The following is a 22,899-nucleotide window of genomic DNA, read 5'->3' as shown; positions in this document are numbered from 1 at the left end:
GAGGCGGGCGGTAACACACCTGGATTATTAATCAGCAGCTGGTCTGTGACGCATTGCCTCGTGCCAATGTCGTAAATCATCGGCTTTTTCCGTAACTCGCGCCTCTTCAACAAGCGATGCTATGTCACAGCAGCAGCGCCAGTCGGTCCGGCGGAGCTGACGACGGGAACGATGATGGCGACCGTCAAGCCGAATCTTTAACAGCCCGTTTGTCCGGGAGAAGGAAACCTTCCGCCGACGGAACCGGCTCTGCGATGGAAGGACATGCGTTTCCCGACCAAGAGCAGCTCTTGCAGTTTCTGAGGAGGCTCAAGGAGGTTTTCGACGTGTGTGACGAGGATGCTGACGGCTTCATACGGGTGGAGCACTTGGTGGACCTCGGTCTTCAGTTCGGTCAAGGAGACGAGGTGAGCGGCTGAGGAGGACCGGGTAGCTGTGGATAGAGTGTGTAACAAGCTGTGGTCGCTCGACCGGCATTTTGATAATGGGATATTTAGTAACAAGTGGTGAGTGGTCGACCTCAGCAGCGCCTGACAACAACAGACAGACAACCTGTCCTACGCGTTAAATGTCACAGGTGTGCTAGAGGTGTTAGCATGTAGCAACTCATTACCTGGACATAAGCTAGCAGCGTCATTGCTGGACTGGTGGACTTCTGTGTGACAGACACGACAGACGACTGCAGCCGAGCTGTCATCCTAATTCTGTCTGTCTCTCCTGATAGGAGTCAGGTGTTCTCCAGGTTATGCTTAATAACACTAGAAAACCATGTATCGATTTTAACAGATGTCCATCAAGCTGACAGCTATAGGAAATGTTTTTTGAGTGAACTTTGGACTAATAACACTGGTTTTCATTTCCCATATTCCTCTTCTAAAAGCCTTACTCTGGCCTTGTTTAAAGGTTAAGTCTGTGCTAACACACTTTTACTTAAAAGTGCTTTTGGTCTTTTGCCAGTCTGCACTCATCCGCTGTATTTTTCTTTATCTGTCACAGACCAAATGTGTTTTGACATCAAACTGTGTTTCTGGTACATCTACAGTACAGTTGAAGAGCAGAAAAGGTCACAGTGACCTGAAACAGCAGTGGTAAATACGAGGTTTTTGGTGTTGATAATCTAATAATCTAAGATCAAGTGATTCTCGTTGGTGCTGCTAGTTCTGCCATTAATGTTCAACAACCATACAAGGGTACAGTCAGTAAACAAGACTGCTTTATGGCAGTATTTGGTTTTACGTGCATGATTTGAAGAGGTATTCTTAATTTGACAGGTATTTAATTAATTCCATTAACTGGAAAAAAAAAAAAAAAACATTCCAATAAACAGTTCCTTTATTGATTTTCCTGAAACAGACAGTGAAGTGTTGCGGCAAGAGTGATGAGGAGGCCGTCAGCTGAGATCTCATTGGCTAGTCATAGTTGGATCAGATCACATGCAATGAGGTGAAGAGACTTCAGAGGTCTGTCTGGATGAACTTTGACAAGTTAACAGTGCTGAAAAAGTGTGTAGCCCTCGTACTTATTCATTTAGGGCAGTGGTTCTCAACATTATTTTACATTTTTTGTGTGACCACCTAATATGAAGCAACTTCAAGAGAAGTGATTTTCTTGTCTCGAATTGGTTCATTTGGATCATTTTAGAGGTCTGATGAGGGAAAACTCTTTCACCAAAGAAGAAACCGCAATTTGTCAAGCAGACTTCTTTATATTTCCTATCTGGGTCATATTCTTGTGGGGTTGCCAGATAAATCTAAGGGTGTTTTAAGCTTATCTGGCAACCCCATGTGGGGTTTGGGACCCCTGATGGTTTTGGTATTATTGATTTGAAGTCTATGTCACAAGATGTGCAGTTCTGATGACACCATGTGACTCCGTGCCCATGCTGGTGCAGCCAACCAAGCTACTTCACTTATATTTCCATGTTGCTATGTTCACTCTTTTTGAGCTTCAGCACCAGCAGCACAAATGCCACAGAACTAAGCCAGGGGCGCAGGATCATTTTAGATTCTTAATCCTAAACACACAGATGATAAAGTCAAATGTGCACAAGGTTTATATTGTGTGCAGGTGCAGTGAGGTGGGAGTGCTTCAGAAGCTGTAGAGATTAGCTCCAAAGGGACTCCAGCTATGCAAATGTTGTATCTAGTGTTGCCTCTTGTGGGCTGACAATACTGGCAGGGGTGTGGCAGCCAGAGGCAGCCTTAGGTTCAGCACCATGGAGAGCGCTCTGCCAGTCCCAGGTTTAGCAGTGTGAGGGCTGTCTCTATGGTACTGAACCTGGAGCTAGCAGGGTTGCCACTAACTCTTGATTAATCATTTGCCTACCCCATGATTGTGCAGCGTGCTATTCTATTACCTTATCATATCTTAAGATTCAGAGTGAAATACTGTGTCTGTCCTCATTAGCTTAAAGGTTTTGGCTGGCTAATGTGTTTGGAGTGATGGTTGGAGAGAGCTGCTTCCAAACAGTGCTGCACACTGTCTCTGCCCAGTTTATCAGTCTGTTAAAGCCCATGGATTGTTTACAGAGTGAAAGTCTCTTTGTAATGGAATGTAGATACATATGTTGGATTAAACTGTGAGTGGTGAGTGTGTTTGCCAAAACTGTGTCCAGATTTCATTAATTTCAATATGCTATGAAACTCATTCTGCATTGATGTGGTTAGTAAGTAAGTAATTCAGTACAGTAACAATATAATGCAATTATTTGAGTTTGAGAAAATTGTTTCTGCCACTCAATTTTTTTTAATCTTCCATGTCACTGGCACCTGACACTAGAAATACGTAACCTTAATCCCCGACTATTCTTAACTCATGAATTGCTTTTTAAATGGTATAGTTATTAATATAAGAAAAACATACATGCCATGGTGGCAGCTGACCTGAGATGTTTATCTGCCACAGCCAACATTTACGTTGTTATGGAAGATGGTGAGCGTAAATGTAAAGACTATGTTGCAGCACCACTTCTCCTCTTAGCTATAACATGCAATTCCCTTAAAGACATGTTTTCAGGTGAGGGATGGACTGGCCTTCTTCACGGTCAAGAAGACTACCACTCAGTTCCTCAGGTATCTGTTATACCTGCGTTTAGAATAACTCTGGTAGTCACGCCAGGGTATTTGGAGACTGCCGTGTAAAACATGAGCTAGGAAGAGAGAGAAAGTGAGCCCAGTGGAGGAATGGGGATCAGTAGCAGAGGAGGCGGATTAAATCCTGGATGAACTAAGTATCACAGACAAATGATATCTTACAGTGAGAGTAGATTTTTCTTTAAGCTGTCATGGCGGCTGAGCACCCCGAACACATCACTAAAAATAACTCAGTCGTACTCAGAGGAAGCTACTTCTTCATCTTCCTCCTCCCCTCTCATGGCTCCTCTCATCTCTGTGTTCTTTGTCACCATGGTGACGAGAGCTTCACGACGAGCGGATTGGTCGGTTGTTGAGTAATGAAGCGATCCGCCTAGCAGCAGAAAACAGCCTGCGAGATGGTGCTCACCGCAGCAGGCGTGTGTTTACATTTGTTTTATTCGGAAAGAACGTTCTCTGCACAGACACATCCAGAAACATCTGTTTCTGTAGTGTTCAGCTCACTGCAGTGAGCATCAGATCACTACATACAGCATGAAATAGCATCTTTGTTCCTCATGTTTTAACCACACTGCTGCTTCTGGACTGCACTCAGGCACACATACAATATTTATCAGAGCACATGGATTAGATGCAAGTCTTTGTTATTCCTGTATTTGTTCAGTATTATTTGTACTAGGAAACATTGTTTTCTTGTGCCCTAAACAAAGGGCCAAACCATGTTACGCTCATTTTAGCCCTGCAAGTAGTGTTTTCTGATACTTAATGATTACTCTTCCACATTTTTTCCCTCACAACATTTTTCCAAAGAAAACAACATTATTGCAGAGTTTAATGTGTTTCTTTTAACTTCCCAGAAGTCATTGCTTTCCATTCATTTCAGTATGCCACAAAAATCTGTTTGCAGATATTTGAAATTTCCTTGAGAAAAGCACTCCACCACAGTGAATATTATTGTTTTCCTTTTGCCAAAATGACCTTATCATTATGTAATGATGCAGTTAAAGTTGTACTTACAGTTAAAGTCTACTGCTGATGTGTAGTGTTTTCATTATGTTAACAACAGACTTCAGAGTCTGAGATATGAGTCTGCAGCCAAACAGAACTGACTGCATTGAGAGCTTTGCAGTGGGAAGATCAAAAACAGCTCAATCACTGGCCATAGTCACCACCAGCTACTCCACTGGCCACCAGTGTTATTAGTCATCGCTGTTATTTCCTATTACAGGCGTATTTTGATATAATGTACCCAGGTTTGGCTGCAAGCAGATCCTCCATAACCCTCACTGAATTTTCTAAAACACAGGCTGCTGCCATCCTTTATACCAATACAAACATTCATGTAAAACAAACCATATGTGATTCCCAACAGTGCTCCTGTAGCTTTGGCTCTCACACAGCACTCACTGTTGCCTGAGTGAGTGAATGAAAGTGTGTGACCTGAAATATTGACTGTTTAGCTTACAAAAACAAAACAAGATATTTCTGCACCACACCAAAATGATTTATGGTCTGAGCCTGGTCTGGTCTGATTTTATAGAACAAATGATAAGCAGATTTATTGATAATGAAAATAATCATTAGCTGCAGCCCTATAAGCATGTGGGCTATTACTCACAGCCAGTGGCATTTTCAAATGTCTCTGAAGTGCTGTGATTGGCTGAAAACTGTATTTGAACTTGACTGTTTCATCGTTGGGGCATTTGAGGAGAGGCTGTCCCCATCCAGTCTGAACGTCCTGTGCCACAGAACCACAATGACACTCCTCTCTTCACTGACATTATACAAAACAATGAACAAAATAAGAAATGTTCAAGGATTGCTGTAGTGTGGGATGCACATCTGTAGATGCAGAAGCATCTAAAACAGACTTTTTACTTTATTACATATATACATTAGGTATGTGTACCTTCATTAGAACTGGTGGTACTGTAGTAGAACAATGTTTTCCTCTAGTTTTATCTAAGAATTACTGATAGAAATACAAATGGTGCCCTCTGTCAGAGCTTCAGCTGTATAATAATGTAATTAGAGATTAGTTGACACTGGTTACTGCCTGTCTGGCTTTAAAGAGTCTGTAGGACTTTGATGTTAAATGGATGACACAGAGCAGTATTAGGTTTCGGCACAGCATGTTGACATCTGCGTTTAAGCCTGTGTGATGATGTGACACTGAGCTCTGGGATGTGTGGCTGTGTGTGTGTGTGTAAGAGATAATATTTGTCCGACAGTGTGTGGATTCCAGTGTATTTCCGCAGCATGCACTGTGCTCTCAGTGGGTCATATTGATGTATTTATCCAGACTCACAGACCCTCTCCCATCAAAGCTAACTTCAACATCAAAGCCTATATCCAGTTGGTATTCATAATACCTGCTGAGTGTAACTGTAAAGTTATTTCAACCAAAGGATATGTTTCATCCACTGTGTGTTCGAAGAGTAGCTGATGAAGGGGCAGAAAGAGCTGAGTCGAGGGGAGGCTGAACGGGACCGTCAGTGGTGCTCAGTGCCCTGACGCCATGTCGGCAAACACATCAAACTGTATGACGCAACTGGATGTTAACAAGTAAAACAAAATACATGACAGTTGAGCTTGTCTTGTTTGAAAAGCTCAGGACAAAGCTAGTAAATGGAGTTACAGCTGCTGTAATCAGTATTTGTATATGAGCAATGGTGCTACTGATGAGCTCTGTGGTATATTCTACTGTATATGACCTCATGAAGTCAATGATGTGTTTACAGCTTGTTCTGCAGGCCCCAAGTGAGCAAAACAATCGAATACGGATTTAAGATTATTATCAAACAGTGTTTCCCACAGGAGTTTGTGAGACTATGGCGAGTGGACCTCAGACCCTCGAGGGGGGTCCGGGGTCATGTGTTCCAGGGGAAAATTCTGTTAATTTTAAGGTTAAATGCATCATCAGGGGCTGACTGACTGCAAACATAGTGTTAGATATCTTTTAGAGATCATAATTTCTGTTTATTGTGAAAGTGTGGCAGGACAAGAAAAACTGCATCAAACTTTTGATTCATAACAGTTGTGACATGAGTACCCCATCACACAAAGTGTCACGTTGTAGTTAAGTCATGATAACTCCTAAATCAAACAGTCTTGAATTTTGCTGTTCATGCTTATCAGATAATTAGAGTGTGTGTTTAACCTGTTGACTGACACCCACTGCTCACAGGCTTCTTTCCACTCTCCCTCTGGATCTTTCATTTTTTTCACACCTCCACCACGCTCCCCTCTATCTTTATCTCCATCTGTCATGTTTATTTTTTGCTTCTCTCTGCTCCTCCTCTTCTTTCACACTTTAAAACCTGTTAGATTTAATCAAACACATTTCCCAGATACATAGCTGCTTTGTGAGACAGCATTGAAGACAGTCTTTGACCTTCATCACATCTTTGCCCATCCTGTAGAAGGGAATCCTGACATGGTGTTTTCAGGCCCCTTCATTGGCTCTCTAAATGAGGAGAACTCACAGTTCAAAGAGAAAATTTCTGTGGAAAGAGTTTCTGTGGTGACATTAACATATCACTGCAGACATGCAGAATAGATATACATGTTTGGATTTAAGTGTCCTCTGTGACTATTGCACAGAAGCAGACCTGCAAGAAATTCTATTTTGAGCAGAAGCTCTTGCTGTGATGATTTGCGTTCAGCTCCAAAAAAAACTGGAATCCTCATGAATTATAATTTTAGTTATATAACAGATGCATCTTAAATAGAGGCATCTTGAACGGGCTCCTGCTCTTTGACTGTTTGCTGCAGGACCAGCACCCTCACCAACATGGACACTGACCACCTTCCTGACAAAGTGTTAGGCTTCCATTTTCTTATTAGACATTTGTATGTCATTTAAAAGCATATCACTGAATGAAGAAATGTGAAATTTTCCCTGCTAAAATTCAACATTTCTTTCACTCTCCAAGGTCCTGTGATAAGATCGTCACATCAAGTGACATCAACAGCAACAAGGTTATGCATCATCGTAGCTAATGAGGTCTCACAGCAGCTGGTACTCTTTGATAAAGTCCATAAAAATGACATTAAGCTGGCACTGCAGACCCAGTAAGCAGTAAAAGCAGTCTTTATTATTAGCCGTCTTTATTGTCCCACAGTGCATATGTGGCTTGAATTAGTCCATGAATGTGCACAGGTGCTGTACAGTGGGTGCACCAGTGCACACAATAACCTGTGTGACTGCCAGCAGTTGCCTGTAACAGTAGTTGTCCCTGGCATGAAAACAGCTGTTTGCTTGCCACAGCCTTGGTCTCTATGATGTGATCTAAGACTTGATTTAACTGAACAGTCTAGGGCTGCAGAGCATGTGAAAGTAAGTCTGTGCCATGTCTTCCCTGTCCTCTCCTACCATTGCCATTAAGGGCACAGCTGATACAAGAGGAGCTCCTCTGAAATGTAGGGCTCACATCACCAAGATATCAGACTCAGACTGGATCACTGTTTACTTCTAGTTTTGTAGAAGTAAATTTTAATTCTGATGTAGTTTCTCTTCATGATGCACTTTATGTAAAGAGCCTTTAACCAAAAATATACATACAAAAGAACGCAATGTCTGCAAGCCAGCAGAAAATGCAGGGTAAAACATATGTAATATAATAATGTAATGTAATGTCTCTTGCAGGTGAAGAAGTTAACCAGGTACCTGGATCCTAACGCCCATGGCAAGATCAACTTCAAAGACTTTTGTCACGGGGTGTTCGCCATCAAAGGTAGGAAATGTGCAGTAAATATCAATGATGTATGAAAGAGGTGAAGCAGAGAGTTAACTAAATACTGCAGCTGAATATTGTCAGCTTTGGACAGAGCCATGCTAACTCTTTCCCCATTTCCATTCTTTAAGCTGTGCTAAGCTAACTGGTTGCTGGCTATTGTGACATATTTACATTGTTGACCCAACTGACATTGTGTGGTGTCAATATTCTAAATCTCTGCAAAAAAGCAAAAGTTTCTTTCTTTCTTTCTTTCTTTCTTTCTTTCTTTCTTTCTTTCTTTCTTTCTTTCTTTCTTTCTTTCTTTCTTTCTTTCTTTCTTTCTGTCTCCTGCCTGCCTTCCTGCTCTCCCTCTCCTCCTGCCAGGTTGTGAGGAGATACTGAAGATGGCTGTGGGTCCTCGCAGTGTTACCTCCAACCAACCGTCTGTTACTGACAACGGTTATGTTTACCAGGTACAGACTTTTCACACTCTGATGATGAAGCTTTGAGTCTGTTTTCTGGCTTTAAAGTGGATACATACTCAATAAGAACATACGTGTGTCACGCATTGTGTCCTCCATGTTAAGAAAACCAAGTTGTAGTCCCAACTCCTTTTTAAAGGAGTTGGGACTGATCCGACCCAGCATCAGGACTGCATGCCAATATTGATGTAATTCACTCACCAGTCTACTTGCTAGTAGTAGTTGTGCACTGGGTGCTTGGGTATCATGGAGATGAAGAGCTGAAGAGTCAAAAGTTTGACTTTCTCTCTCTTTATTTGTTTCAGATTTTGGCCATATCCAGTATTTTTTTCATTTTTGTCATTCCTAACATTCAGTGACTTATACTCTATATCATAAACTGCTGTGAGTACTGTGTGTTGGAGTGCATAATAGATTATGTTACCACCAGAGATCAGTCCAGCTGAACAGTTGCCTAGCAACAAGAGATAGAGAGAGAGAGAGAGAGAGAGAGAGAGAGAGAGAAATGGAGGTGTGGCTTTGTCTCGGCTAAAGCATCAGTTTGTTTTCAAATGAGAATGACTGAGCCGCAGTGATACATGTGTGTGAGGGATGCTCGTCTTCAAGCTGTGAACACGCTGAGCCTTCAAGATTCAGGAATACACTGGACCTCCGTGATAAAGGATAATATATGTTTCATATTTGGATGACACACTCACACATACACACACACAATGGTGTGACTGGTGGATGGGGACTGGAGAGGAGACACGTGGCATGCACACTTGATTGGTAAGGTGTGTGTGGGTGTGCATGTGTGTGTGTGTCAGATTGAGAGGATTTTTCACAGAGATCATTTGTTCTTGCCTTTAGATTGGCATAGTCCAGGAAGTAAAATAGTTTAGTAGAATTTTGAAGCATTTTGGTGATTGAACTGCTGAAGCGTGTGTCTGCTACTGGACCACTTGCACAGGTGTTTTCATTTAGTTGGCTAATTAGACCTCTTCTCAGGACTTTGCATGTACAAACTGAACTTGACTGACATTTCCTCACTCTGTGATTAGTTATGTTGCACCTGTTGGGGCGGGACAGCTTCCACCTCTGTCGTTCTTATTGGTACATGCAGTTTGGTGTTGGGCTTTGTAGATTCACACAGGTGTTTTCAGTAATTGTCCTAATTAAAAGACCTCTACTGAGGGGGATGTTGTGAGGGGAGCTAGGCTGAGAAATGTTTGGTCACAAACTTACCTCCTAACAAAGCCTTGTTAAAGGACAAAACCCACAATTCACAGGCAAGAAAAAAATCCTGGAAGTATACAAAGACATGTCACTAACCAGCACAAAGTCTACTTGTGTGTCTTACAATGGGGCTTTCCAAATCCCAGCTCAGGGTGGACATGGGAACTGAGCCATAAAGGTGGACGTTATTGTGCCTGTCAATGCTGGAGGTGCACAGCAAAATGCTGTTATTTTCCCATAAATGTCACCCACTTCAGATATGTTTCAGTGTGAGGTCAGCGTTAGAGCACACATCCCTGCAAGAAGATCTTACTCTCAAGTCATTTTGAATACCTCATTTAGTCTCCTCTTTGTCCTAGATCAAAATATTTTCTAATTCATGATAGACAAAAACATGTGTATAATTGATGAATGAAAGCTACACAGCGGTCCCTCAGAGACCATACCATGTCTGCTGTGTGTGTGTGTGTGTGTGTGTGTGTGTGTGTGTGTGTGTGTGTGTGTGTGTGTGTGTGTGTGTGTGTGTGTGTGTGTGTGTGTGTGTGTGTGTGTGTGTGTGTGTCTACACCAAAAAAAACATAGCAAAGTCTTCAGTATAAAGGGATTAAATCACCTGTTTTGTCATTGCAGATAAAAATGTATGTGTCTGTGTGTGAGAGAAAGAGACAGGGTGTGTACCTTGCCCTGCACCTCATTTGGTAGGAACCAGACAGGCATGTGCATAATTGATAACACACAGATCTGGGGCATGCTGTATCGCACTTTTCTGCCAAACCAACCCAGGAGGCGTCTCCAGGTCAAGTACTAGACGTGTTCTGTCCTATCACAAGGTGTCTGCAAGTTGAATTTAACTCTATTCAAGACGTATTTCACTCCAGGCCAACTAATGAACTGCACTGGGGTTTAAGTGTGAAACAAAATCAGAGGTAACTATCGGAAATGACTTCTTAAAAACATAGCATAAACTTGTTCTGTAAAATCAGAAAATCAGATGGTCTCTTAAACCCCACTGCTGTGTCCCCAGGAGCTGAGGTTTAAACTGCACCCATGCTTTAAGCAGTTTCTGTCTCCTGTAGAAATGTCACTATCTTACTTGAGGTGTAAGTTAGAGCTGCTTCACAGCTGTTTTAATGTAGGTTTAAGGTCAGAGAGTTCTCTGTAAGGGCAGATTTCTTAATGCTTTGCACTAACATTTAAAAGGTGTTTCAGGCTTCAGAAATAATGACAAACTGAAGAGATGCCTGAACTCTTGGCTCAACTGGGACCACAGTGTGAGTCTCAGAAAATACAGATATAATCTAAGAAGTTGGTGAGGCCTTTTTGAAAAACATTAGCGTGATGTGTTGCAGTTTATGGACACCATGATGCAAAATGTACAAGTACGTCTTGGATGTCCCTGCAGTCATTACAGAGGGAACCTTCAAGTTAAGCTACAGCTCAGAATGTGCTGTCTTTGTCCTGAATGGTGCACAGCGTACCCTGTGCACAAAACAGCGCAGTGGGCAGACACAACATTTATCTAATGTTGCTACCTGCTTTTGACCATGCTTTAAGTTGCTGTTTTAGCATTTGTTGACATGCTGCTTACTTTTGTATGTGTAGAACGGCGAGGCCAAGTTGGGCCCTCCCATTATCATGTGTACGCGGTCCTACCCAGAATGCAGTGTGTATGGTGATGGCTGTGGCGCTGACGGGGAGTGTGAGATGGACAGCAGCGCTGAAAACGGCAGCAGCTCTGACTCTTTGGATCCGACACGGCAAGACAGGTCAGTCACAGCAACATCTGAGAATTAGTGACTGTGAGTCAGTGTCAGGAGCTGTATGATGAAGAGTGTGGATCTGTCATATTGTTGTCCAAAAGGAAATGAAAATGAAAAGTGGGAGAAAAGAAGTGACTTTAAATGCGTTCATCTGATTATTGATATTCATTATTATTCTGGGGATTGTTGTTGTTGTTTTTTGTTTGTTGGATTAACCGCTCTTGTACTCCTGTACTCCCTGCTTTTCAACTCTAGCCGCCTGATTGGCTCTGCGTCTGCATCCGTCATCTCTGGGGAGGAGCAGTTTGAAGACTACGGTGAGGGAGAGGATGTGGACTTTACTCCCAGCAGTCCTTGCCCTGAAGATGACACCCGGACAAATGGCTTCTCAGACCTGGGATCCTCCCTTCCGTCAAGGTTGGTGGTTAGATTAGAAGCACACGCCCTCAATCACGTACTCTCATGTCTTACAAGCATATCTTTCAAGAAGTGTCAGAAAGAGTCACTTTGTGTTGGTCTTTGTCATGGAAGCACTGGTATAAAATCTAAAATGAGTGATGGCTGAATTCATTTTCAGGATCCTGACATTATTCGTGTTGACTCACTGTCACACTGTCATGACTCACTGGGACATGTGAACAGAATATCCCTAATTCATCTTATGTTCTCATGAGTAACGCCTGAGCTTCCTCTACCATGACAAGTCACAATAGGCTTGTACAAGATGAGCCAGGCCTGTGCAGAATTAATCACCAGCAACAATGGTGGATTTTGATACTTAGACCTTTTTTTTATGTTCAAAGTGACATATTGAAATGTCTGCTGTGAAAAGAGCCAATGGATGCCTCTGTTGCCTCTGGCAAGTGGTCCAACCATCACAGAATGGACTGCAGTGCAAACGCTTTATAGTGTGTTGTACTTTGGCCAGACAATTAAAAAAAAAAAGGAATAAAAAGATCTTCCTGAACCAGCATAGCCCCTGTCAGCTTTGGTCACACATTTTTAATCAGCTGTATTTAATATCCCATCTGTCAATGTTTTTAGCATGGTTACACATTTCACTTCAACATATTGACGTGTTGTTTGTAATTGCAGTGCTGGGCAGACTCCGCAGAAGATGAGGCAGCTGTATAACAGCGAGCTGCTGGACGTCTACTGTTCTCAGTGCTGCAAGAAAGTGAATCTACTAAATGACCTGGAGGCTCGGCTTCGCAACCTCAAAGCCAACAGGTATAGCACAATCACACACACACACGAAAACACACAACACATGAAGACCAGAGAGTGAACACAAATGCTTAGTGGGACCAAACAGTGGTGGATGGGAGGTGACAAGGAGAGGGGAGAGAAGCTGCTGCCTCAGCATCACCCTGGTTTAACAATGCTCACATGCAGAAGCCTTCCACCCAAATCCCACCCTCTTATGCATTCTTGGCACCAGACGCTGCACCCACATCAAAGGGTGAGCCTGAGCTGTTGCTATAGCAACCGTATCCCAGTCTGGTTGGGTGGTTGGCTGCAAGTTTTTGTGTCTCTGTGAGACGCAGTGCAATCAAACAAAAAGAACAGAGTTTGGCAAAAAAAAAGCACATGGCACATCAGTGAGTACCAGTTGTAGTAGGCTCAGAGGCAAACGGCTTGACACTCTTTTATTTGATGTATCTATTATTATGTCTCTCTTCATTCAATATTTGATGCTTGAATTGCTCGCAGAAGCAGCAGTGTACTAGCAGTAGCTAGTTTTAATAATTGTTACAGCAGTAAGCAGTAGTTGGAACAGTGCTTAGACCAGTCTTAAAAACTGTGTTGCTGTCTGTGTGTCTCTTGTTTCAGCCCTAATAGAAAGATTTCCAGCACAGCTTTTGGACGGTGAGTGACCTGACCTTCCTACTAATGACCCTTTAAATGAAAATGCTGCAGTGAATCTGCGGGGGGGGGGTCACAGTGAATGGTTCAGCAGTTAGCTGTTGGGTGATAAATAGAATTGTATAAAGGCAGAGCAGGTTCAGGAGCTGGCACGTTCAGTGTATGATCATCATCATGTATAATGGGTAATAATGTCCTCTGTCCGTGCTGCTGGTTTCTAATGTGTCCTCTCCTCCCTGCAGTCAGCTGTTTCAGGCCAACCACAGTGTGTTTGGGTCCAGTCAGGGCAGCAGCACTGAGGACCTGTTCACAGACAGCATCGACTCCTGCGACCTTGACATCACAGAGAAAGTACAAACACACACAAAAATGCAAGCAGTTATTGTACTTTTTTTGGATGGAAATCAGTGAAAACTATTAGCCCAGTTATAAGGATCTGTTTGTCTCAAATCCAAACCTACTTTATGAGGTTCACCTGCCAAGAAGTAGCAGTGGTACAGTAGTAGTGGACAGGATGCCTGTTTGGTGTCCAGTACAGCTTGCCTTTCTGTGGTTGCATGCACTCAGTAATCACATAGGCTAGTACTTCCTCAATGGTTTTTATTAATCTGAAAATGATTTTAATTCTAATAATGCACACAAAAACAAAAAGCATTGCAGCAAAGTTTATTTTAGCAACCAAGGACTATATAAACACATATGAGATAAGGGAATTACAGCATTCTGCAGGGTGTGTGTTGTGTTGCATGCTCCTTTTAATCCGGCTTTGCAGAGGCAGACAAAAAGTGATGACCTTGACTCCTCAGCCTTTGAGGGGAAACGCTGACATGCTGCACAGTACACACGTGTGCTGTCATGTTTAAGCTCATGGAATAAAAGCTGGAGACTAGCTGACAGCTAAGTGAACCTCTTGACCTTGTGTGCCTTGAGTTGCAGCTCCATGATTTCCAGTTAGGAGGAGCTGACAGTTTGAGTACAGATGTATCTAACAAAAGACATTAGGAAAGTATGCAGTGAACACCAGGTGCTCATTTTCACCTTAGTCCTCATATGTGTGTGGTAGGATGAGTTAAAAGCCTGGTTGTCTGCCTCAGGTCAGTTATCTGGAGAAGAAGGTGACAGAGTTGGAAAGCGACAGCCTGGCCAACGGTGACCTCAAGTCTAAACTCAAACAGGAGAACACACATCTTGTACACAGGTAGGAAAACACACACACTGAATCCTTGATTTATTCTGATTTTATGTTGGCCTAAAATTAGTCCTATTTACCCTTACAAAAATAATATGAGCCATTCATGTTTTCACACACATTTCAAGTGAGAAATGCCTGAAAACCACATTCTGCTTATATTTGAATGCATCACGTGAAATGCTAGAGCATGAATCACGTGTGCCTGTATGTGAATTTATCACTTAGAGTTTCACATGTGTTTTCTCTTAGGAATTTGATGTACTTTGATGTGAACATTCAATGTGTCTTTATGATGTGAGTTTATCGTCTAACATGTGAAATCTGTTCCTCACATAGTAAATTCACACACAGATACATTAACACGTCTAAAAGTTTATCTGTCGGTGATACAACCTCATCTGGAAATCCTAGTTTCATCTAACCCAATCTGATGCCAGTGTTTTGCCACTGTGTCAAACATTGCATGTTTTCACTGCATGTGATGTTGTTTTTTCTCTCACCGTCTTTGCTTGCACCCCAGGGTCCATGAGCTGGAGGAGCAGGTGAAGGATGCAGAGGCCAAGGCAGATCAGAGTCTGGAGGAGGAGATGAAGAGGCACCGGGAGGTTTACAGCAAAATGGAGAGGGACAGAAACCTGGAGATAGACCTGCTCTGTAACAGGTAAACTCCTGAACGATACGCCATGAAGTGAAATTTCCACCATAAAACTAAACCTCACAGATGCTGCTGCTGCTGGCTTTGGTTCTGACTGTAGGTCTTAAACAAACATTGCTTATGTAAATAAGGCTGTAAATAACGTTACTCTCAAAAGTTAAACTGTCCGAACGGTACAGTGCTGCCACAGACCACCAGAGAATGATGAGGCACACAATGCTGGGTCTTTCTTTTAAAACTCTTGGGAAATAGCTTTGTTCCTCACCCTTACAGTTTTTATTATTTGTCATGTTGTCATGTTTTTCGTTTCAGAAATGAACACAAGTCACTTATTTCATAGAGACCATCAAATTATGTTCAAGTTTGTTTAAAATTCCAGAATCTATTAATTATTTTTCACTTTCAAAGCTTAACTGCTTTCTCCTACATCACTGAAATGTCCATTCTCAATGTTTCAGCAGTGGAGGCTTCAAGTTTCCACATCACACTTGTGTAGGCTGAATATTGGACCAGAACTGGCTTCCAAACTAGTTGTGACGTGACAATGCTCTTATACCCGCCTCTTAACGTTGCATTTTCAGTTAGTTGGCAGATACAAATAAAGCTGTACTAACATTAACAGAGTGTGTGTGTGTGTGTGTGTGTGTGTGTGTGTGTGTGTGTGTGTGTGTGTGTGTGTGTGTCTACAGGGTGCAGCAACTAGAAGATGAGAATGGAGAGATGAAGTTAAATGTTTGCAGACTCAAGTCTCAGACTGAGAAGCTGGACCAGGTGAGTGTGATTTACTAAAAGGATTATTCAGTTTATTGGAACTTGGGTCTTATTTTTTTTGTAGTTTTGGCCTTCAGTCCTGTAACTAATGATAACATTGAAGACACCAAGTTCATTTTCTGAGATCTGGGAACGCAGCAACACCGATGAAAAGACAAGGCAAGAAACACGAGCAGTCAGACAACCGGGCAGGTTACTCAAACTTACCCTGAAGAGAATGTCAAAGTATTACCCAAATTCTCCAAAGTAAACATCCATCACAGACTGACTTCTTGTCACTGTGTGCCCAGAATTCAGCAATAACTTTGGCGACAGTTTTATTGCGACTAATAGAATTGTTGTGCAAATCGGACCCAAAACTGGAATAAAGCAGCAGAATTATCCTTTAACGCTTTGATTTTGGTTGTGTCACTCTTTCCTCTCCAGGAGAAACAGAGGATGACAGACAAGCTGGAGGACACTAGTCTGAGACTGAAAGATGAGATGGACCTCTACAGGAAGATAATGGACAAGCTGTGGCATAACCGCCATGAGTTTCAGAAGGAAAAAGAGGCCATGCAGGAGGTGAGGCGCTCGAGACAGCAGAAACATAACATGGGAAATGTTCAGCCGTTCCATCTAACCGGAGATTTTCTCTGCAGTTGATAGATGATCTCCGTCGGGAGCTGGAGTATCTGCAGTGTTATAAGTTGGAGCTGGAGCATCCAGGACAAGGTAAAGGGCTGTCTGAGTACAACGCCAGGACCATCGAAATGGAGCATGAAGTCAAGAGGCTGAAACAGGTTTACACACACAGCACGCACTCGTTCTTCTATCCTGATGGAAGTTTCTCTTCTCTACACGTGTTCCATGTAGTTCAGCTTTGTCATGCAGTACTGGATTGCCATGACACAATGTTGTTATTAATTATGAGTAATTAATAAAATGCCACAAATCCCTAGCCTGTGAGGAGGACATGTGGACTGTTGCCAGTAATGTAGACTCACATGAGCAGGGTATCACTCTTCTCATCTAATTCTTGGCATAAAAGCAAATAAGTGTATTTCCCAAATTGTCAAACTATTCCTTTAAATTCAGAGGCATACAAATGATAGAAACCCCTCCCACAGCACACCACTCACCCACACAGAGATCCTCTCAATGAGCACATGAGGAATTTGGTTCATAAGACCAAAAAAGATCAGTTTTTGCATTCTGTTCTAATCTCCTTTAGTTTATAATGATAGTTATACTTTTGGGTAGTCAGTAACACACGTCATCACGAAAGTTCAGTTGTAATGGAAAGATGAGATGGGAACGTTAGATTTTTTCCTCACAGCAATAGCCTGGCTTTGGACAGAGCCAGCCCACAGTTCCTCAGCAAAGCAACTTCCAAACTGACCAACATGAGCAAATTAAGCAACCATCTTCATCAATTTCATAACATGTGCAGCATTTCTAAAACCCACTGCAACTGCAGAAAACATTACCAAATACAGAAGCTGCAAATACACAAAATGACAACTGAAGCGTTTCCAGGGGACAGTAAAAAGTGGTGAGCACAGCTTGGACATGCTTGTTGTTCCCATGGGTTGTGTATCATCCATTTATGTTTGTGGGTTTCTGACTTCTGCTACTGCTCTATTGCTTCAACGACCACAGGATGCCGATGTGCAACCTGAGCGTGTCAAATCAAAGAGCTTTAAAGTCTCCTCTCATACTTTCAGTCTAAACTCCCACGTTGAAAGACATCATCTTCTTTGTAATACATTAATAATCCATAATGACCATTAGAATTGAATAAACTAAGTGGATACAAATAGCAAAGTAATTGTACTATTAAAAAAGGAATGGGCAACTGGTGATATGCATAATCAGCCTTTTCTCTGGAACAATCCCTAATCTTGACATCCAGTCATACTTGCAGCACTCGAGTCCATCGAGAGACAAGAGGCTGCCGGTGTTTGTAAAATTTCTCACACAGACAGCAAATTTAATCTTTTCCAATTTCAGAAATAGCAGGACGTATTTGAGGGGCTGAACGATTTTTCCATAAGAGGAGAATCCGACGACAGGCAGTTAAAGAGGCAGAGGAAATTACATCAGTTTGTTTAGCAGACATTCTAACACCCTGCCGAGGGTCATCAGGGACACCAAAGACAGCAAAGCAACCTGAGGCGATGGGTCCAGAGTCAATTCCAGTATCTCTGTTATGAGATCAAAGAAAGACCATGGATAGATCTTTGATAATCTAGTTTTGCTAAGATGGATCCTATGAAGTACTTTGGACTGAATGAGGTTAAAGCCTGGCACAGGAGGGTGGGTTTATTGCATCTAATACAATGTTCCACCATTCATTGGACAAAGCGATACCCAGTGCAGTCTCCCTATCTGTCTCAATGTTATGGGGGGGGGGGGGGGGTCATATGAATGATCGTATGTAAGAGAAATAACAGTATCAAGAAGATGGTCAATGCACGAGTCCACCAGAGGCTGTAGAAATGCTCGGTGTTGCATTTAGAAATGTTAAGGTTATTTATCAGTGTTTTTAGGTAATGTGAGGGACCAAGCTGGCAGGCATGAGGAATTGCAGGTCAATTAATAACAAAACACCACAGGTTTAATTACTTTAATGAAATGAACAGTCTACAAAACATACAGTAAAGCTCTGGGCCCAAAAAAGAGGTCAGCTAACGGAGGCTATGCTAACTGCTTCCAACTGAAAAGAATTGAAGAGACTAAACTGACGAAACAAAGATGACACAGACCTAAAAAACTGGACTCAAAGGGGAACACATGTAACGGACGATTGGACCCTTTCTGAAACGAAAGCAAGAAAGCCAATAAGCGTAGTTCTGAAAATGTCCTCTCTGAAAGTAAGCATTACCTCTTTTCTTCCTTAGGAGAACCATAAGCTGCGGGATCAGAACGACGACCTGAACGCTCAGATTCTCAGTCTGAGTTTGTACGAGGCGAAGAACCTGTTTGCCTGTCAGACCAAGGCTCAGTGCCTGGCAGCTGAGATTGACAACGCGTCCAGGGACGAGGTTAGTCTGCTGTTGGTGGATGGTTGGAATGCCGGTGTTTGATTTGACAGCTCCGCTGATGCATTGCTCGCTCTCTGTCTCTCTCAGCTGGTCGATGCTCTGAAGGAGCAGGAGGAGATCAACCTGCGTCTGAGGCAGTACATGGACAAAATCATTCTGGCCATTCTCGATCATAACCCCTCCATCCTGGAGATCAAGAGTTAAACGCCACACACACACACACATCCTTGTAATACTGTAGTTGTGGAGATCTTCCATTACCTGACTATTAGCTTGTTCCTTAAAGTATAATCCTTAAGATTTCAGCCCTGGTTGAGACCCATGGTTACCAAGGAAACAGCAGTTTAGATGCAGTTTAACACCAGGAGGCGCTCTTTGAGAGCTGTGCAATATGATCAGAAATACAACAGAAGAGCAGCTGGTGTATTTGTTTACAATGCAGCCGAGCAAATTTGTTTGCTGTCAGGAAATGCAGAAAATTATCGTGTCTTGTTTTTTAGACTAAATTTTCAGCGCTAACCCTCGTTTTCTGACATCTTCACAGCAACATTAGGAAACATTGGGTTAGCGTTAGCAGTAACTTAACACAGCTGTGATATGGCATAAGAGTCAGCAGTAAGCACTGAGGCTGATAGCAGTGATAGCTGTTTCCTGTGAATCCCTCATGTGTGAGGCAATTTGAATCCAGCACTTGAATGGCGGACCCCGCCACAAACAGCAACAACAACTATATAGAAAGCTCATTACAGAATGTAAATACATGAAATAAATAATGCAGAAAAAATGTGACCATAAATAGAATAAAAACAGTTTGATTTCATGCAAATCTTAAGGATTATATCTTTAAATTTCAGTAAATTCTAAATTCTAATTCTTCTAAATTATGAATGTCCTAAATGTTGTCACTCCTTATGACTGAAACTGTTGCTCACAAATGTAGTTACTTGGGTGTGCGCGCACACACACACACACACACACACACACACACACACACACACACACACACACACACACACACACACACAAATGTATATCTAACGATTTTCGTATCCACTAGAGCCAAACATTTAATATTGAGGCAATCTGTGAATCACTGTAGAACTACTGTGCCATGTTTGATCTGTCCACCAGTGTTTTTTAATTATATATTTGAAACTACCGAAACGCAGTACAGACACGGACACAGTACACAGTGCTAATAGTTCAATACAGAGCTCTAGAATTATTGATTATACCTGGGCTGTCACTCACTGGGGGTCCAGACTAAGTCAGAGGCTAGATTTAAGGAGTGGGAGAGGACATAAGACAGTAATTTAAAGGACTGTGTCAGTGTTTTTGCATGTTTCCTACAAACCATTTTCCAAAGCAGTCCATAATGTTTGACGTTTTGAAAGTGTTTTTAGCCATCTTTCAGGCAGCTGTTAGTTTCCTTTGTAAAATTTGTAGAGACTTGACATCTGCTCGAGTTTAGTATTCATGTGAACATCGTGTTTATTTAATCACTGAAAGTCATATAATGTGGTGGTGCTGAGTGGAACCAGTCTGCCATTATATGCAAGCATTTTCACAGTGTATGGGGATAAATGGAAACCAGTGGAAGCATCAAAGGAGAAGAAACGCTCAAAAGAATAGTACAAAATTTTGGCAATAATGCTTAGAGATAAGATGAGAAGATAAGCATGGCTTTGTGTTCACACAGACCAGGAGCTTCTTTTAAAAATGCTGAAAGAAAATATGTGTAAAATGGTCAAAAGTAATGTGAAGTATTTTTGCATATTTAGGAAATGGTTACAACATGCATAAACACTGATATGGACCTTTTAGGTAACATAAGTTCTCCACTTTTAGCTTCTAACCCTTTAATTTGGCTGTCAACACAGCTGAACATCTTCATGATTAATATAGAGTGTATGCTACACCGTATCAATCTTTAGTAGTTGTCAAAATATCAGTAACTTGTCCAATGAGCCCTTGAGGAACAATTCAGTGCAGTGTTACAGTGCTTTAACCAGGATGGGTTTCTGAAGCCCTCTCATGTTAAAGGTATTTAAAGGTGCCAAGAGCCAATGTTATGTGCCAAATCTTAACATTTCACTGTTTCCACATTATTCTGCCCATGCTGTAAATTAGTCTCAAAATAATTTACAAATAATTTAACCTAAATATTAAACTTAAATGTTTGTTCACACACACAGGGTGACCTAGATAAGATAGCGAAACACACCTAAACAGTATTCCACAGGTGTGTCACAGTGAGGAGAGCAGCCCTGAGCTGCTACAGTGAGCACTCTACGAATTTCCAAAAGTTTTGCTTCATTGCACAAATTGTTCACCCAGTGATTTTTTTCACAGTTCAGTTGCTTGTTCTTTTCCATGTTTTGTGCATTTGCATACGAGGTACGAACAAATATCATTTAAGCAGTCCAGCTATGATTGGTCCATTGTTGAAAGTGAACTTTTTTTATATTGGCATTTTTACTTTATGACACAGTATTTGTTATTTCATACACTGTAAATGTTGTACAGAATCTAGTTAACCATTTATGTGCAAGTCATTCTGCTTATTAAGAGTCTTTTTGACACAAAATAAGAAAATACATGTTGTAGATTATAATATGAACTGAATAATATATAGCACACTTAAAAATGTCATAGCCAAAGTATTTACCTGGAATAATAATATCAAATATAATGACAAAACATTATAGTTTGTCACAATTCACATGTGTTCACTTTGGTTTCTTTTACTTGTCTCTTGCACATAGAATTCTGGTTGACCATGTTATACAAACTAGATGTGTAAATAAAATCCATTCGCTTTGGCATGACGAAGTCTGGTTGTTTGTTCTCTCTCCAGCAGGGTTCAAAGCTCTCTGGGCTGTTGGGCCCTTATTGACCTGTCTCCTGCTCTTTGTGCTTGGTATACGTACATCACCCCTAACCTCCAGTTTCCGCTGGGCGAGTAACATCTGCGTAACATGCCCGATCGCGTAAATTCCCATCAAGCATGATGCAGACAGAGACCTGAAAACCATCCAGTGCTCCACAGCTGGAATGAAACTCCTAGCCCTTGGTCCTTCTCCATGTATTTCAGGGCATACATATTGCAACAACAGTGAAAGTATTAAAAGTGGAATTTGACAGGGAACCTCTGCAAAACAAAACCACACGACTAGGCAGACATTTTGACATGTGACAGTCAGGGAATCACAGGTGTCCCTGCAATAACGACGCTTCTGTTCAAGTGTTCCAGTAAGTCTGGCAGTGAGCCAACAAAAACAATACCAGGACCCTGAAAGTGAAGCAGCTAAATGGAATTCAGCCATCATGTACTTTATTATTTACACGTGTGCATTTCCTGCTGTCACATTTCAAAATGTCTTCTATAAAAAAAAAGAAAACAAAACATTTGCGTTAGTTGATATTATTTATTATAAAATTCCCAAACAAATCCCAAAACCAACAGACCATCTGAGGTTGAATGGACCTGAGCTTTTTGAGACCCCTGTGGTCCTGGGGCAGATGCCCACTTTGCTCGGTTGGTTTTCTGGCTCATCCAAAGAGAAGTACAGTTACTACCAAAAGGCTTGAAGATTTTTGCTGTTTCAAGCATATATATATGCCTCATACATACAAATGCACACACCGTTTTCACAGCAGACGTTTTTATTCATACTGGGAGAAAAGTATGTGCAAGTGTAACTAATAACATTAATGATGGTTCAGCTGGTATACCTGGTATTTTCACGCTGTTGTTTCCTGACACCTCTACTCCTGATTATGGTTTTAAAGTCAAACTGAAAGCTTGAATTTGTAATGCTGCCTTGCAACAAAGTCCCTTGTAGCACCCAGATGCTCAAAAGTAACTGTTTACAGAAATGATTCGAGTGTCAAGAGGCAAGCAATGAGAGTTCAATCTTTTATTTAAAAAAGTAACATCTGTATATGTATTTACAATGATTTTAGAGAAGTGTTGGAGTCAGGATGTCAAAAGACTTAAGGAAAAGTATTTTAAATATCAGAAGCATTTAATGGATAAAAGGAAATGTACTTTTCTCACTGTTTCTGAGCTGAAGTGGACGACCAACACTCGACCATTTGGTTTATGCTTTATAGTCA

General features: G+C 41.7%; 1 protein-coding gene across 2 annotated transcripts; it reads left to right on the top strand.

Annotated features, from left to right (window-relative positions):
* Positions 1 to 106: 106 nt before the first annotated feature.
* rab11fip4a (RAB11 family interacting protein 4 (class II) a) lies at positions 107 to 21,608 on the top strand. 2 transcript variants are annotated; one of them, XM_070980891.1, is made up of 15 exons: positions 107 to 407; positions 7,741 to 7,828; positions 8,195 to 8,283; positions 11,113 to 11,276; positions 11,526 to 11,687; positions 12,366 to 12,500; positions 13,104 to 13,139; positions 13,379 to 13,487; positions 14,231 to 14,334; positions 14,849 to 14,989; positions 15,673 to 15,754; positions 16,181 to 16,318; positions 16,396 to 16,536; positions 18,637 to 18,780; positions 18,868 to 21,608. In XM_070980891.1, the coding sequence occupies exons 1-15, from the start codon at positions 117 to 119 to the stop codon at positions 18,982 to 18,984; spliced, it is 1,941 nt and encodes a 646-aa protein (XP_070836992.1). In that variant the 5' UTR covers positions 107 to 116; the 3' UTR covers positions 18,985 to 21,608. The 2 variants fall into 2 exon arrangements, with proteins under 2 accessions (XP_070836992.1, XP_070836993.1); XM_070980892.1 differs by lacking the exons at positions 107 to 407; positions 7,741 to 7,828; positions 8,195 to 8,283 and adding an exon at positions 8,772 to 9,063.
* The last annotated feature ends 1,291 nt before the right edge of the window (positions 21,609 to 22,899 follow it).

Source organism: Chaetodon trifascialis, chromosome 15 (genome assembly GCF_039877785.1).
Source record: "Chaetodon trifascialis isolate fChaTrf1 chromosome 15, fChaTrf1.hap1, whole genome shotgun sequence".
Classification (NCBI taxonomy): Eukaryota; Metazoa; Chordata; class Actinopteri; order Chaetodontiformes; family Chaetodontidae; genus Chaetodon; species Chaetodon trifascialis.
This window is presented reverse-complemented; position numbering and strand designations above follow the sequence as displayed.